Source organism: Mauremys mutica, chromosome 3 (assembly GCF_020497125.1).
Source record: "Mauremys mutica isolate MM-2020 ecotype Southern chromosome 3, ASM2049712v1, whole genome shotgun sequence".
In the NCBI taxonomy this organism is placed as follows: Eukaryota; Metazoa; Chordata; order Testudines; family Geoemydidae; genus Mauremys; species Mauremys mutica.
In genome coordinates this window covers 106,060,921-106,074,262 of record NC_059074.1, presented here as the reverse complement: position 1 = coordinate 106,074,262, position 13,342 = coordinate 106,060,921, and the positions used below count along the sequence as shown (strand labels likewise).

Genomic DNA, 13,342 nt, shown 5'->3' with positions numbered 1-13,342 from the left:
CGTCCACCACAATTAGCTGTTTCACGGCATGCTGGAGGCTCTGGGAGGGAGGGGGAGGAGTGGGGATGGGGCACACTGTGGGGAGGGGGAGGAACTGGGCAGGTGGGCCTGGGGGCTTGGGGGAAGGGATGGTGGGTGCAGGGCCTGGGTTGGAGTGGGGGCGGGAAGAGGCAAGATGGGGGTGGGGGGTTGGGGGAAGGGGTTGGTGGGGGTGTGGTCTGGGGTGGAGTGGGGGTTTGAGCACACACACCCCGGCCCAGAAGAAGCCGGCGCCTATGAGTGACTGGCCGAGAGCCATGTGATGAGTCAGTGTCAGAGTAGGTTTGGTACACTGGAATTCATCATTCACAGTCCTGTATCCAGACTGCAGGACTATACTTGTCCTCCACCTGAATCATATTGCACACTACTGAGTTCAAGGCACCATGCTATTTAAATATATATAATTAAGGCATTTATAATGCAGCCCTCTTAGGATGAGCTCAGTAGTATAGAAGGGCAAACTTCAATCACAGACAGCACTTTCTGGAAACGTCTTTCAGGGACAGGACTATCTTACAACTCTCTATGTACCAGTTTGCAGAGCTCTACCCATCAGTTTTGCCTTAGGTTTTTAGCTTTTTCAAGTTATTTTTTAATAAAGTGTGTTTATTCTTATAGTTAGCCAATTAGTCTTTGAATTATTATTTTTGTTTTAACTTCAACACCATACATGGTTTACTTGCCCCAGCACAAAACCTCTTTACCTCACTCAGCAAGAGCTGCGGGATCTACAAAAATGTACAAGGAGGGGTAACTAGTAGTGTTCCCCAAGGGTCTGTCCTAGGACCAATCCTATTCAACTTATTCGTAAATGAACTGGAGAAAGGGTAAAAAGTGAGGTGGCAAAGTTTGCAGATGATACTAAACTGCTCAAGATAGTTAAGACCAAAGCAGACTGTGAAGAACTTCAAAAAGATCTCACAAAACTAAGTGATTGGGCAACAAAATGGCAAATGAAATTTAATGTGGATAAATGTAAAGTAATGCACATTGGAAAAAATAACCCCAACTATACATACAATATGATGGGGGCTAATTTAGCTACAACAAATCAGGAAAAAGATCTTGGGGTCATCGTGGATAGTTCTCTGAAGATGTCCATGCAGTGTGCAGAGGATGTTAGCCATCATTAAAAAGGGGATAGAGAATAAGACAGAGAATATATTATTGCCCTTATATAAATCAATGGTACACCCACATCTTGAATACTGCCTACAGTATTCTCAAGTATTAAGTATCTCCTCATCTCAAAAAAGATATACTGGCACTAGAAAAGGTTCAGAAAAGGGCAACTAAAATGATTAGGGGAATTGGAATGGGTCCCATATGAGGAGAGATTAAAGAGGCTATGACTTTTCAGCTTGGAAAAGAGGAGACTAAGGGGGGATATGATAGAGGTATATAAAATCATGAATGATGTGGAGAAAGTAGATAAGGAAAAGTTATTTACTTATTCCCATAATACAAGAACTAGGGGTCACCAAATGAAATTAATGGACAGCAGGTTTAAAACAAATAAAAGGAAGTTCTTCTTCACGCAGCGCACAGTCAACTTGTGGAACTCCTTACCTGAGGAGGTTGTGAAGGCTAGGACTATAACAGCGTTTAAAAGAGAACTGGATAAATTCATGGAGGTTAAGTCCTTTAATGGCTATTAGCCAGGATGGGTAAGGAATGGTGTCCCTAGACTCTGTTTGTCAGAGGGTGGAGATGGATGGCAGGAGAGAGATCACTTGATCATTACCTGTTAGGTTCACTCCTTCTGGGGCACCTGGAATTGGCCACTGTCAGTAGACAGGATACTGGACTAGATGGACCTTTGGTCTGACCCAGTACGGCCGTTCTTATGTTCTTATGAGGGACATTTGTGCAGTGACATTTTTAAAAAGTGCTCTGAATATTAAACAAACCCTGAAATTCGAAGTGCCAGTGCTTTGAGCAAACGTGGCACTGTACTGCATGCATCCTCCTCCTCTAACTCCCCCCCAAAATCTTGAGCACTCAGCCCAGCTATTGAGGTCAGACAGCAGGGCCAGGATTTATTTAATATAAGTACCAATTGAGAAAACAAGTTAGTCACCTAATAAAAATTAATTGTCTAATTGACCGAGCCTGCAGGCCCCACACTCAGCTCACTGGAGTTTGTCTGTAACACAATAACTTTTGAACACTGCGTCCGATCAATTCTAAAACTCCCAGAAGTGTTCTAGGTATCAATGAGCAGAGCCCTAATTATCCTGGTGAAAGTGGAAAAGCCCGATTTCCACTGTGAGAGGAAAACCAGTGCCCACTTGTTGCTGCAGGTGGCGGAATCGCTCTGGCAGCCCGTGCTGATGCTGACACGGCACAGGCAGCCCCTTCAGACACTGCTCTCTCTCGTGGGCTGTACAGCTTAGCCTATAGAAGCAATGAAGAGTGTGATCCTCCAGTAAAAATGTAACATTTAGTACTATGTGTGCTTCTTTAGCGGTTAGCACAACCTGAGGATGTGTTAGCAAATGGCTTCAATGGCCTATAGGGGGAGGGATAACTCAGTGGTTTGAGCATTGGCCTGCTAAACCCAGGGGGCCAGTTAGGGATCTGGGGCAAAAATCTGTCTAGAGATTGGTCCTGCTCCAAACAGAGAGTTGGACTGGATGGCCTCCTGAGGTCCCTTCCAACCCTGATATTCTATGATTATTCACATCCCTGAGTGACAAATTTTCTCTCTGTTGCTCTAAACACAGCTACTGACTCAAGCTGCAGAATGGAAGCTCCAGGCAAAAATGTTGAAGGAACAGGAGACCGTACTACAGGCCCAGGTGAAGTTGATTGCATGGTGTGCCTTTGTTTGCCCATTTTTAGTCCGCGCACCACATTCCAGGTAAAGTATTCCAAAAGCTTTGTATGTATTACCCCTAAGCCTACACTGTACTAATGGAATCAGGCTATATTCACACATGTAGTAGAACAGTGCACCACACTGAAGGGTTTGCATGTGCATACAATACTGAGCCACAAAGCTCTATGCTGTAATACTTTTGGATGCCCATACCACTATACTCACCATAACTCTTTCTCAGCCGAGACCTACACGCCCTCCGAGGCTGCAGTCCAGCAAAGCACTGAAGCACATACTTAACTTTAAGAATATGAGTCGCAGTGAAGTCAGTTGTTAAGCACGTCCTTAAGTGCTTTGCTGGAATCAGGCCTGAATGCAGAATTCTCATTAACTTCCATGGGAGTTCCAAGCACAGAGTGCTTGTACAAATGGGCCTTTTGTGCTTTCTGCTCAACAGGGCATAAAACAGTGTTTGAAAACTACATTAAAATGAAATTTATTACACAAATTATCACACAGATGAGGCTGGAGTGAAATGCAATGGCAGCCAAGTAACATACAACTAATACAAAAACATACAACAGTCACTCCATCACACAGAGTGACACAATATCAGACCCGAAATGTGGGCACATAAGATGTGTATACCAAAAAGAGAAAACAGCAGTAGATTTGCCTAGCCTTATGGAAATACCTAATGGAAATATTCATAGAGAATGATCTTCTTTTAGGATTTAAATGAGAATTACCTCCATTTAGTAGAATTTTTAAACCAGCCTATAGTACTCTATAGCCCAGAGAGAATTCACTATTAAATACTAATGGTCCTCAGAGCGCTTGCTGGAGACCCCTGGAGAGCTCAGAGCAGGTCTGCCAAACACAGTGGTGAAAACCATGACAATGATACTTGACAATGGCTCAGTACTTCGTCTGCACTGGTGCTTCCATTGTTACAATCACCAGGCAAATTGCACAGGCTATAGCTATGGGGGGAAGTTTTATGAAAAACTATTGTAGACAGAGCCTCAGAGACTTGGGGACTACTTATGGGCTAGAACGTAATGTTATACTCTGCCCACAGTAAAGGGCAACATCTTCCCAGGCGCAGCCCAGGGATGGCGTTGTGACTCAGAGCATCAAAATTCACTCCCTCTGGGTGAGAAGTAAGGTATTTATCCCTTTTCATAGAGTACATATCCCCTGCTCTGTACCCTGCCAACTATTCTGGCCTGCAAGTAAGGGGAAGCAAAGCCAGGTCTCCTCCCACTCTACACCTTCTCTCTGCCCAGTTGCTCACACTGTATAGTACTGGGTGTGTAGATCCGGGTCTAGCCCTGTAGTCAGACTCACAATCCGAGTATGGTGACCTAACATCCCTGTGCAGCCAAGTAAGAGCTGTGACAGTCTAGCCATCAGTCAACAAGGTGAGAAGCATATGGTCCTTTATGCAGTTTCTCAAAGGTTAAAATAAGCAGAGAAGAAACTGAAAAATATTAAATAAACCTATTCGTTTATGGGCATCAATTTGATAGGTTCTCCAATCAGACTGCACAGGTCTCCTGAGGAATCAGTCTCCAATTTGTTTTGAGTGTTTTTAATTAAGCCTTTGTGTTCAGCTAGAAAGAGTTTTGTCTATCAGCCAGACCTCACTAGCCAGTTTAATGAAATTGAACATGAGAGAATATATTAAACATGCATTTCAAGTGGTAATAAAGGAATCCACTCAAGCCTCTCTCGGAATGCCTTAGTTGGGGGTTGAGACCCTGATTTTAATGGGACTACTCACATGCTTAAATTAAGCATGTGCTTAAGTGTTCTGCTGGATTGGGACACAGGTATGGGAGTTCCATCACTTTGACAACTGCATCCATTGGGAATGGTGCAATAATAACATGAGACACACCACTCCATTTTCTAGGGAGGATCCTGTGAGGTATTGTGTGTGCACCCTCAACTCTCACTGAATTGAACGGAAGTTGAGGGTGCTAGCACTTTGCTGACTCAGGCCCTTAAGCAGTACAGTGTTCCTTATGCCGGAGAACTCTGCACTCCAAAGGATTAAAGGCATTTGGCTCACAGAACATGCCCACGGTGGGGCTGTGGTGCTACTCACCAGCATGACACACAGCCTCTCCAGGTGTGTCGCTTGTGTTGGCTCTTTTAGCTTTGTATTTTGAAACAAAGTGAAGGATAAAAGTTAGCCGAGGCCTTTAATGTATATTATTTTCTGTGTCAGAGAACAAATTGACTATAAAAAATCAAAGTGAATATAGCAAATTCAATGAACTGATGAGTCCTTCCTGTAATTCATCAAGCAAAGATTACAAAGGGGCCACTATCACATTGGGGACATGTTAATTTAACACACTGCTCTTTTCTCATTCAATAGCCTCATTAGCAATATGGTGTTAAAATACCTGTTTCCTATAGCACTACTCCTACAAATTCATACCTCTTTTACTACAGGTGTGCACTCTCAGAAAGAATTTGAATGAAACCATAGGACCACATGATGCACTATAGTGGTCTTTGTCTCCCTAATCTGAGAACATGGCACATGTTCCTGGGGAGAGACGATTCCTACTGCATGTACCCTAGCACTATAAAACACATTTACTTGTTTATTACTTGTGTGTACTCAGGTACAATATGAATGATTATTATTTATGTTACGGTACTGCGTAGAGGCCCGAGCCAACGTCCGTACTAGTCACTGTACAATCCCATAGGGTAGTACGACTACAGTCTAACTGGGTGGGGAGGAGGAGTTCCAGCTGAGGTAGATATACATGTGCTAGTTCTGATCCAGCTAGCAAACTCGAAAAACCCAAGGGTAGCTCAGGCAGCGCAAGCAGTGTGAGGGGCTAGCCACCCAAATGAGTACCTAGGGTCCCTTGTGGGACTGTACTTCAGGCAGCTAGCCTGTCTCACCACCCACATCTCTGTAGCTACATGTACATTTTTGGCACGCTAGCTCGATCAAAGCTAGCTGCATACATCTAGCCAAGCTAGAAATTACATCCCCCAGCTCAAGTGTCAATCTACCCTTAGTGAGAGACAGTCCCTACCCTAAAGGGCTTATAATCTAAATAAACAAGACAAAGGGTGGCAGGGAAACAGAGGCACAGTGACTTGCTCAAGACAGCAGCAGAGCTAAGATTAGAACCAAAGTCTCCTGACTCCCAGTCTAGTGCCCTGTACATATTGTTACAGCTGTATTAGTATTGTTAAGCATCTGATTAACAGCTCTGTCTTCACTGCATCATTAACCCAAGTGACTGGCACCTAAATTTGACCAGTCACGTTACTTTAGCTGGGGTGCAATCATCCGCACTGCACAGCCCTCCCCATGTTACTGTGTGCTCCCTGTTTTCTGCACTCAGCCGGGTGTATCTGGGGGCATAGCCTGTGGTTCTTTGTGCCAAGATGTTTTAGGATTCTTTCCCAGCCAACTATGCCAATTGCAGGAGAACTTGTCTGTCGTTTGGGAGGAATTGTGAGAAGGACATTGGAAGACTATTGGCACTTGTATGATTTTGCCTGATCCTCACTGTAAAGTGGGTGGGTTCCAGTCTGAGCATCCCAGCTAGGTAAGCTAGCCTGTGCTTAAAGCACCTCCAAGCCCATGTCAGAGGTTTTTGGGTGTGGACAGTAGGAGGGTTAAGGCTAAAACCTATGTAAGAGCCTTGATTAACTGTGCAGTGTAGACATCCATCCTTCAACCATCCATCAGATCCCAAGGGCATGACACTCAGAAGACTCACAGTTCCCATTTGAATTGTGGGAGCTTACGCCATTAAAAAAAGTCAAACATTTGCAAATACTAAGGGTCTCCATGACCACTTGCCAGAGCCACAAGTAATCTGAATATAAATTTTATATAGGTTTAAAATCAAAACTAAATGCACACAACTATAAATAGTGTTTGGTTATGTTTTGTCTCTTCCTTGATAGCTAAGTAGTAATTGTTTGTTGTTGGCACCAACCAAACCGAAAGCTTTTAGTTAGTTGACTTAGTCATCTCCCTGTAGGTACAGGAGAGGTCAGCCTCTGGCCACGTTTAAATTCTGCAGGCTGCTTCTGAACTTTAGGTTGCACATTGGACCACCCTGCCTTGGAAATTGTGTGTTATGCCAAACTCTCTTTTGCTAACAAGAGCTGTCAAGCTGGACAGCTGAACTGTGTTGGCTGAACATTCCTGTGGAATCAGAATGTAATATTTCAATATCATCTGCTTTTCTTTTGTCCAGAAGTGTAGATAAATATAATTTATCTTTTACACCGTGTATTTCTTTGAAGTTTTAGTAGGAAACTGCTTTCCCATTATGGAAAGGGGGAAGAGAACAGAACCTAAGTAATTCTTACAGGAAAATTAACTTTAGACAGGCCAAAATTTTCAAGAATGTTTACTGATTTGGAGTGCCTCCATTTTTGGATTCACAAGTTTGAGCCAAGATGGTCACCCAAAAATTGAATCATACAGGTATGTCTACACTGCAGTGTAAGCCCAGGATTAGTAGAACTTGAGTTAACAGACCCTAGGTTAACAAAGATGCCTAGGTCTGGGCATCTACATACAACTTTAACCCTATTTTAGGAATTGTTGAATCCTGGGTCCCAACCTGGGAGTCTAGAATCTACACTGCATTATGTGGGCCTGAGTCCAACCACCCAAAACCCAGACTTACTAGCACCATCCCAAAATGTGGCTGCTCTAGCCCTCTGTTCTTGGTGCAGTGTGGGAACACTTGACTGTCCACCAATGGACTGTCTAGAGGACAAAGAAAATCAGTCCATGGGATTGTGGGATACTTTTGGTAGACTCCCAGAGCATGAGTCTAGTAGGGCTATGTCTATACTGCAAAGCAATAGGGCTAGAACTCTGGGTCCCAGCTTGACTCAGGCTCAGACCGTTCACCCCCGTAGGGTTCTGGGACCCTGACTCCAAGTCCTGGATTAGTGTGATTTGTATTTGGCAGAAGTGGCGCTAGAGTTAAGTCTGAGTTCAAACCCCGGGCTTACACTGCAGTGTAGACATACCCGCAACGTCAGAGGCCAGCTCTAAAAAAGGTGGCATTACTAATTTCAGGTGTACTTTTTCAAGGGTAGTAAAAGCAGATTAATAATGAAATATGGACCCTAACTGCTGGCACATTGTACTAGCCCTTTTCTCCTGCTTTGTTGCACGGCCTCATGTGTGAACAGCAAAGTGAAATTGACAAGAGACCTTGCTACTCTGCTTTTGCTGGCCCTGCCTGCAGCTCCACTCCATGTACAGGCTACAAAGTAAAGCTGACGAGATTCCTTCTCAATTCACTCTGCTACTTCCCTGTGAAGTGGCACAGCAGGTGGGGGTCAGCGAGTTGAGTAGAGAGAGGAGCCCAGCTAGGGGGTGCAGAAAGGGGGAAAGCAACCAGAGAACATAAAGGTGTAGAGAGGAAATAAATAAAAAGAGCACACAGTGAGAAGGACAAGAAACAAGACTCGGAATAAAGGGGAAAGGAAGGGTAAAAAGGAAAGGAGAGAAAGGGCAAAGATTTAAAATAGGAAAAGTGAAGAGAGAGAAAAAGAAGCAAGAAGAATTGGGAGAGAGGATAGAAAGTGAGATAAATGGAGGAGAGTGAAGGAGGAGGCACAAACACATGGATAAAAATAGGGAAGTCAGATAAAGGAAGGGAAGGAAAAGATGGAAATGGGCAGGAAATATGTCACTTTGGGACAAGCCGCTGCCAACTGAGGTTCCCAGCTGAAAAGGGTCTACTGTGTCTTTGTTACAAAAGCTTCTTAAACTGCCCAGGCCACACACGGCATTTTGGAAGGCATCACAGTTAGGACTCTGAGCCCTTGGGTTCTTTACTAGGTTTTACTACTCTCAATCTTTCTGCTCTTCCTCATTTTATTCCTCTCTAATATAGGGATAATATAGTTCCCAACCTCATCAGGGTGTAGTGAGGCTAAGTTCACTAATGTGATGCTTTGAAAGCTGCTCTGCAAGCACAAAAGGATTATTATTGAATCATTGTTGTTCCTTTTCATTTAATTAACATTAAAATAAGGTGTATATTCATTCAATTTGCCCACATGGAGCTTCTGAAACTGATCTGTTTGTTCCTGTGTATGTAGCTCACTCTCTATTCTGAAAGGTTTGAAGAATTTCAGAAAACACTGACAAAAAGCAATGAGGTGTTCGCCAGTTTCAAACAGGAGATGGAGAAAGTGAGTAGCGCGTATCATTTCTAAAAATCTGACACTTTCCATTTTGATACATGATTCTCCTTTGTGATCATTTATCTTTGGATTGGGACATTTCTGTATGCTTGGGTGAAACAAACTAGTCCAAGTCTGAATGGGATGTGAGATGGGCTCAGGAAGACCAAACGTATTGCAATATTGCTTTGATACTTTGTGTACGTTTCTGATTTATGTCATATAATGTCTAATAGAAAAAGAGACCCACAACCTCCTCTTCACAGAAACTTATGGGACCAGCTCCTCAGCTGATGTACTAGCCCTACGCCAGTTTACACCAGTTTGGAATCTGGCCCATTGTGTCTTAGCACTGGAAGTTACAGCTTTCGCTCTCTTCTCCAGCAAAGAAATAACAATTGTGTGAAAGAATAAAGAAGTCTAATCAATGAACTACTTACAATCTAACCCGGTGGCTCATATGATGGCCATTCTATACCATTTATGAATTGGCATAAAATGTTTAGTGTTGGCATAAATATTTAAGGCACAATTCACTGTTGCCCTGCACTTTATGCAGCCATTCACCCCACTGCCAAGAGAGATTAAAACACTACCTAGTCAGAGTTGTCCCCCCAGTTTGCACTGGTGGTTTAAATGACTGCACAAAGTGCAACACAAGAGAGAATCTAGCCCTTAATTTTCATGTTCAAGGGGCTCAAAATTCTGAGGTCCTGATTGAGAAGATCTCTAGTTATCTTAAGTGGGAGTGAGGTCTGAGTAAAGACTGAAGGGAAGATTGTGGTATTTAGCTATTAGCCTGTACTGAGAACAGTGCAGAGGTGATCATCCCAGAAGGTGCTCCACTAGGAGTTGTGCCTCGGGATACACATACTGCACCTGCTCCCCTTAGCATAGCCAGCCAACTCTGCAGTCTGGGCAAAGGGCAAGGGCATGGCCCCACCTCTTCCCTGTGCCCCTTTTGTGATGGTTTGCACTCCAGGAGCGTGCTCAGGAGTTCATGTCTGGACTAGTGCAGGAGTGCACAAAGGGAAAGACTCCTCATTCCTTTTCCTATCCTGTTCAGGGGAAGGTGCAGTCTAGTCCTGAGCAGGACCTCAAGTGGGGAAATCTTAGACTGATAAGGAGGGAGAAAGAATCCCTGCCAAATGCCAGAAAATTCACTGTGAATTTAGTAATGCAACCAAGAGGGGCTTTGCTTCTGTGAGCATTTCAGTCATCCCAAGAGGTGACAAGTGACTTCAGGGAGAGCTAGCAGCACTCAGTATCTCATAGAATCATAGAACTGGAAGGGACCTTGAGAGGTCATCTAGTCCAGTCCTCTGCACTCAAGGCAGGACTAAGTATTATCTAGACAATCCCTGACAGGTGTTTGTCCAACCTGCTGTTAAAAATCCCCAATGATGGAGATTCCACAACCTCCTGAGGCACTTTATTCCAGTGCTTAACCACTCTGACAGTTAGGAAGCTTTTCCTAATGTCCAACCTAAACCTCCCTTGCTTCAATTTAAGCCCATTGCTTCTTGTCCTATCCTCAGAGGTTAAAAAGAACAATTTTTCTCCCTTTTATGTACTTGAAAACTGTTCTCATGTCCCCTCTCAGTCTTCTCTTCTCCAGACTAAACAAACCCAATTTTTTCAATCTTCCCTCATAGGTCATGTTTTCTAGACCTATAATCATTTTTGTTGCTCTTCTCTGGACTTTCTCCAATTTGTCCACATCTTTCCTGAAATGTGGCACCCAGAACTGGACACAATACTCCAGTTGAGGCCTAATCAGCATGGAGTAGAGTAGAAGAATTACTTCTCATGTCTTGCTTACAACACTCCTGCTAATACATCCCAGAATGATGTTTGCTTTTTTTTCAACAGTGTTACACTGTTGACTCATATTTAGCTTGTGATCCACTATGACCCCCAGATCCCTTTTCGCAGTACTCCTTCCTAGGCAGTCATTTGCCATTTTGTATGTGTGCAACTGATTGTTCCTTCCTAAGTGGAGTACTTTGCATTTGTCCTTATTGAATTTTATCCTATTTACATCAGACCATTTCTCCAGTTTGTCCAGATCATTTTGAATTTTAATCCTATCCTCCAAAGCACTTGCAACCCCTCCCAGCTTGCTATCATCCACAAACTTTATAAGAGCACTCTCTATGCCATTATCTAAATCATTGATGAAGATACGGAACAGAACCGGACCCAGAACCAATCCCTGTGGGACCCCACTCGTTATGCCCTTCCAGCATGACTGTGAACCACAGATAACTACTCTCTGGGAACGATTTTCCAACCAGTTATGCACCCATCATCTAGGTTGTATTTCCCTAGTTTGTTATGAGAAGGTCATGCGAGACAGTATCAAAAGCCTTCCTGAAATCAAGATATACCACATCTACCACTTCCCCCCAGGGGCGGCTCTACAAATTTGGCCGCCCCAAGCAGTCATGCCCGGGAGGCACCCCCGAGCCGCGGGAGCAGCGGACCTCCCGCGGGCATGACTGCGGAGGGTCCGCTGGTCATGCGGCTCGGCTGGACCTCCCGCAGCTGCGGGCGGTTCGCTGGTCCGGCGGCTCCAGTTGAGCTGCCGCAGTCATGCCTGCGGGAGGTCCAGCCGAGCTGCGGGACCAGCGAACCATCCGCAGTCATGCCTGCGGGAGGTCCACTGGAGCCGCCGGCCGAGCGTCCCCTCCGCAGTCATGCCTGCAGCAGGTCCGCTGCTCCCGGGGCTCCGGTGGACCTCCCACAGGCATGACTGCAGGAGGTCCGCCGGCCCAGCCTGCCGCCCCCCCGGGAAAGGGCCGCCCCAGGCGGGTGCTTGCCCCGCTGGGCTCTGGAGCCGGCCCTGCTTCCCCCCTATCCACAAGGCTTGTTACCCTGTCAAGAAAGCTATCAGGTTGGTTTGACATGATTTGTTCTTGACAAATCCATGCTGACTGTTATTTATCACCTTATTATCTTCTAGGTGTTTCCAAATTGATTGCTTAATTATTTGCTCCATTATCTTTCCGGGTACAGAAGTTAAGCTGACTGGTCTGTAATTCCCCAGGTTGTCCTTATTTCCCTTTTTATAGATGGACACTAGATTTGACCTTTTCCAGTTATCTGGAATGTCTCCCATCTTCCATGCCTTTTCAAAGATAATTGTTAATGGCTCAGATATCTCCTCAGTCAGCTCCTTGAGTATTCTAAGATGCATTTCATCAGGCCCTGGTGATTTGAAGACATCTAACTTGTTTAAGTAATTTTTGACTTGTTCTTTCCCTATTTTAGACTCTAATCCTACCTCATTTTCACTAGCATTCACTATGTTAGACGTCCAATTGCCACCAACCTTCTTGGTGAAAACCGAAACAAAGAAGTCATTAAGCACCTCTGCCATTTCCACATTTTCTGTTATTGTGTTATTGTTCCCCAGACTCCTCAATGAGTAATGGGCCTACTCTGTCCTTGGTCTTCCACTTGCTTCTAATGTATTTGTAGAAAGTTTTCTTGTTTCCTTTTATGTCCCTAGCTAGTTTGATCTCGTTTTGTGCCTTGGCTTTTCTAGTTTTGTCCCTACATACTTGTGTTATTTGTTTATATTCATCCTTTGTAAATTGACCGAGTTTCCACTTTTTGTAGGACTCTTTTTTGAGTTTTAGATCATTGAAGATCTCCTGTTTAAGCCATGGTGGTCTCTTACCATACTTCCTATCTTTCCTACGCAGTGGGATAGTTTGCTCTTGTTCCCTTAATAATATCTCTTTGAAAAACTGCCAACTGTCTTCAATTGTTTTTCCCCTTAGACTTGCTTCCCATGGGATTTTACCTACCAACTCCCTGAGTTTACTAAAGTCTGCCTTCTTGAAATCCATTGTCTTTTTTGTGCTGTTCTCCCACCTACCATTCTTTAGAATCATGAACTCCACCATTTCATGATCACTTTCACCCAAGTTGCCTTCCACTTTCAAATTCTTAACCATTTCCTTCCGATTTGTCAAAATCAAATCTAGAACAGCCTCTCCCCTACTAGCTTTCTCATAGGATTGGGCCCTAAGGAAATCAGAAGTCTCCCTATCAAGTGTTTGTATTTGTTCACATTAAAACACTAGTAAGACTGCTATTGGCTGCAGACAGTAATCTTTGCAGCAGAAAGTGAGAGAGAATTGAGTGCTCAGTTTAGAAACTGGCCATTACTATTGGAGTAACCATTTTGTGTAGTCTGTGGCACCAGGGTGTCTCTTTTCTTCATGTAGATTTCCTTTGGGAAATATTAACTTTCCTTCATCA

The 13,342-nt window shown here is 44.1% G+C and overlaps 1 protein-coding gene across 1 annotated transcript in view; it reads left to right on the top strand.

Moving 5' to 3' along the window:
* The window catches only part of TXLNB (taxilin beta), a 33,956-nt gene that overhangs the window by 18,513 nt on the left and 2,101 nt on the right, over positions 1-13,342 (top strand). Inside the window, exons 6-7 of the mRNA XM_045010940.1 lie at positions 2,769-2,843; positions 8,987-9,079. Of these exons, the coding sequence (XP_044866875.1) occupies positions 2,769-2,843; positions 8,987-9,079 (168 nt within the window). The remainder of the gene's footprint in view (positions 1-2,768; positions 2,844-8,986; positions 9,080-13,342) is intronic.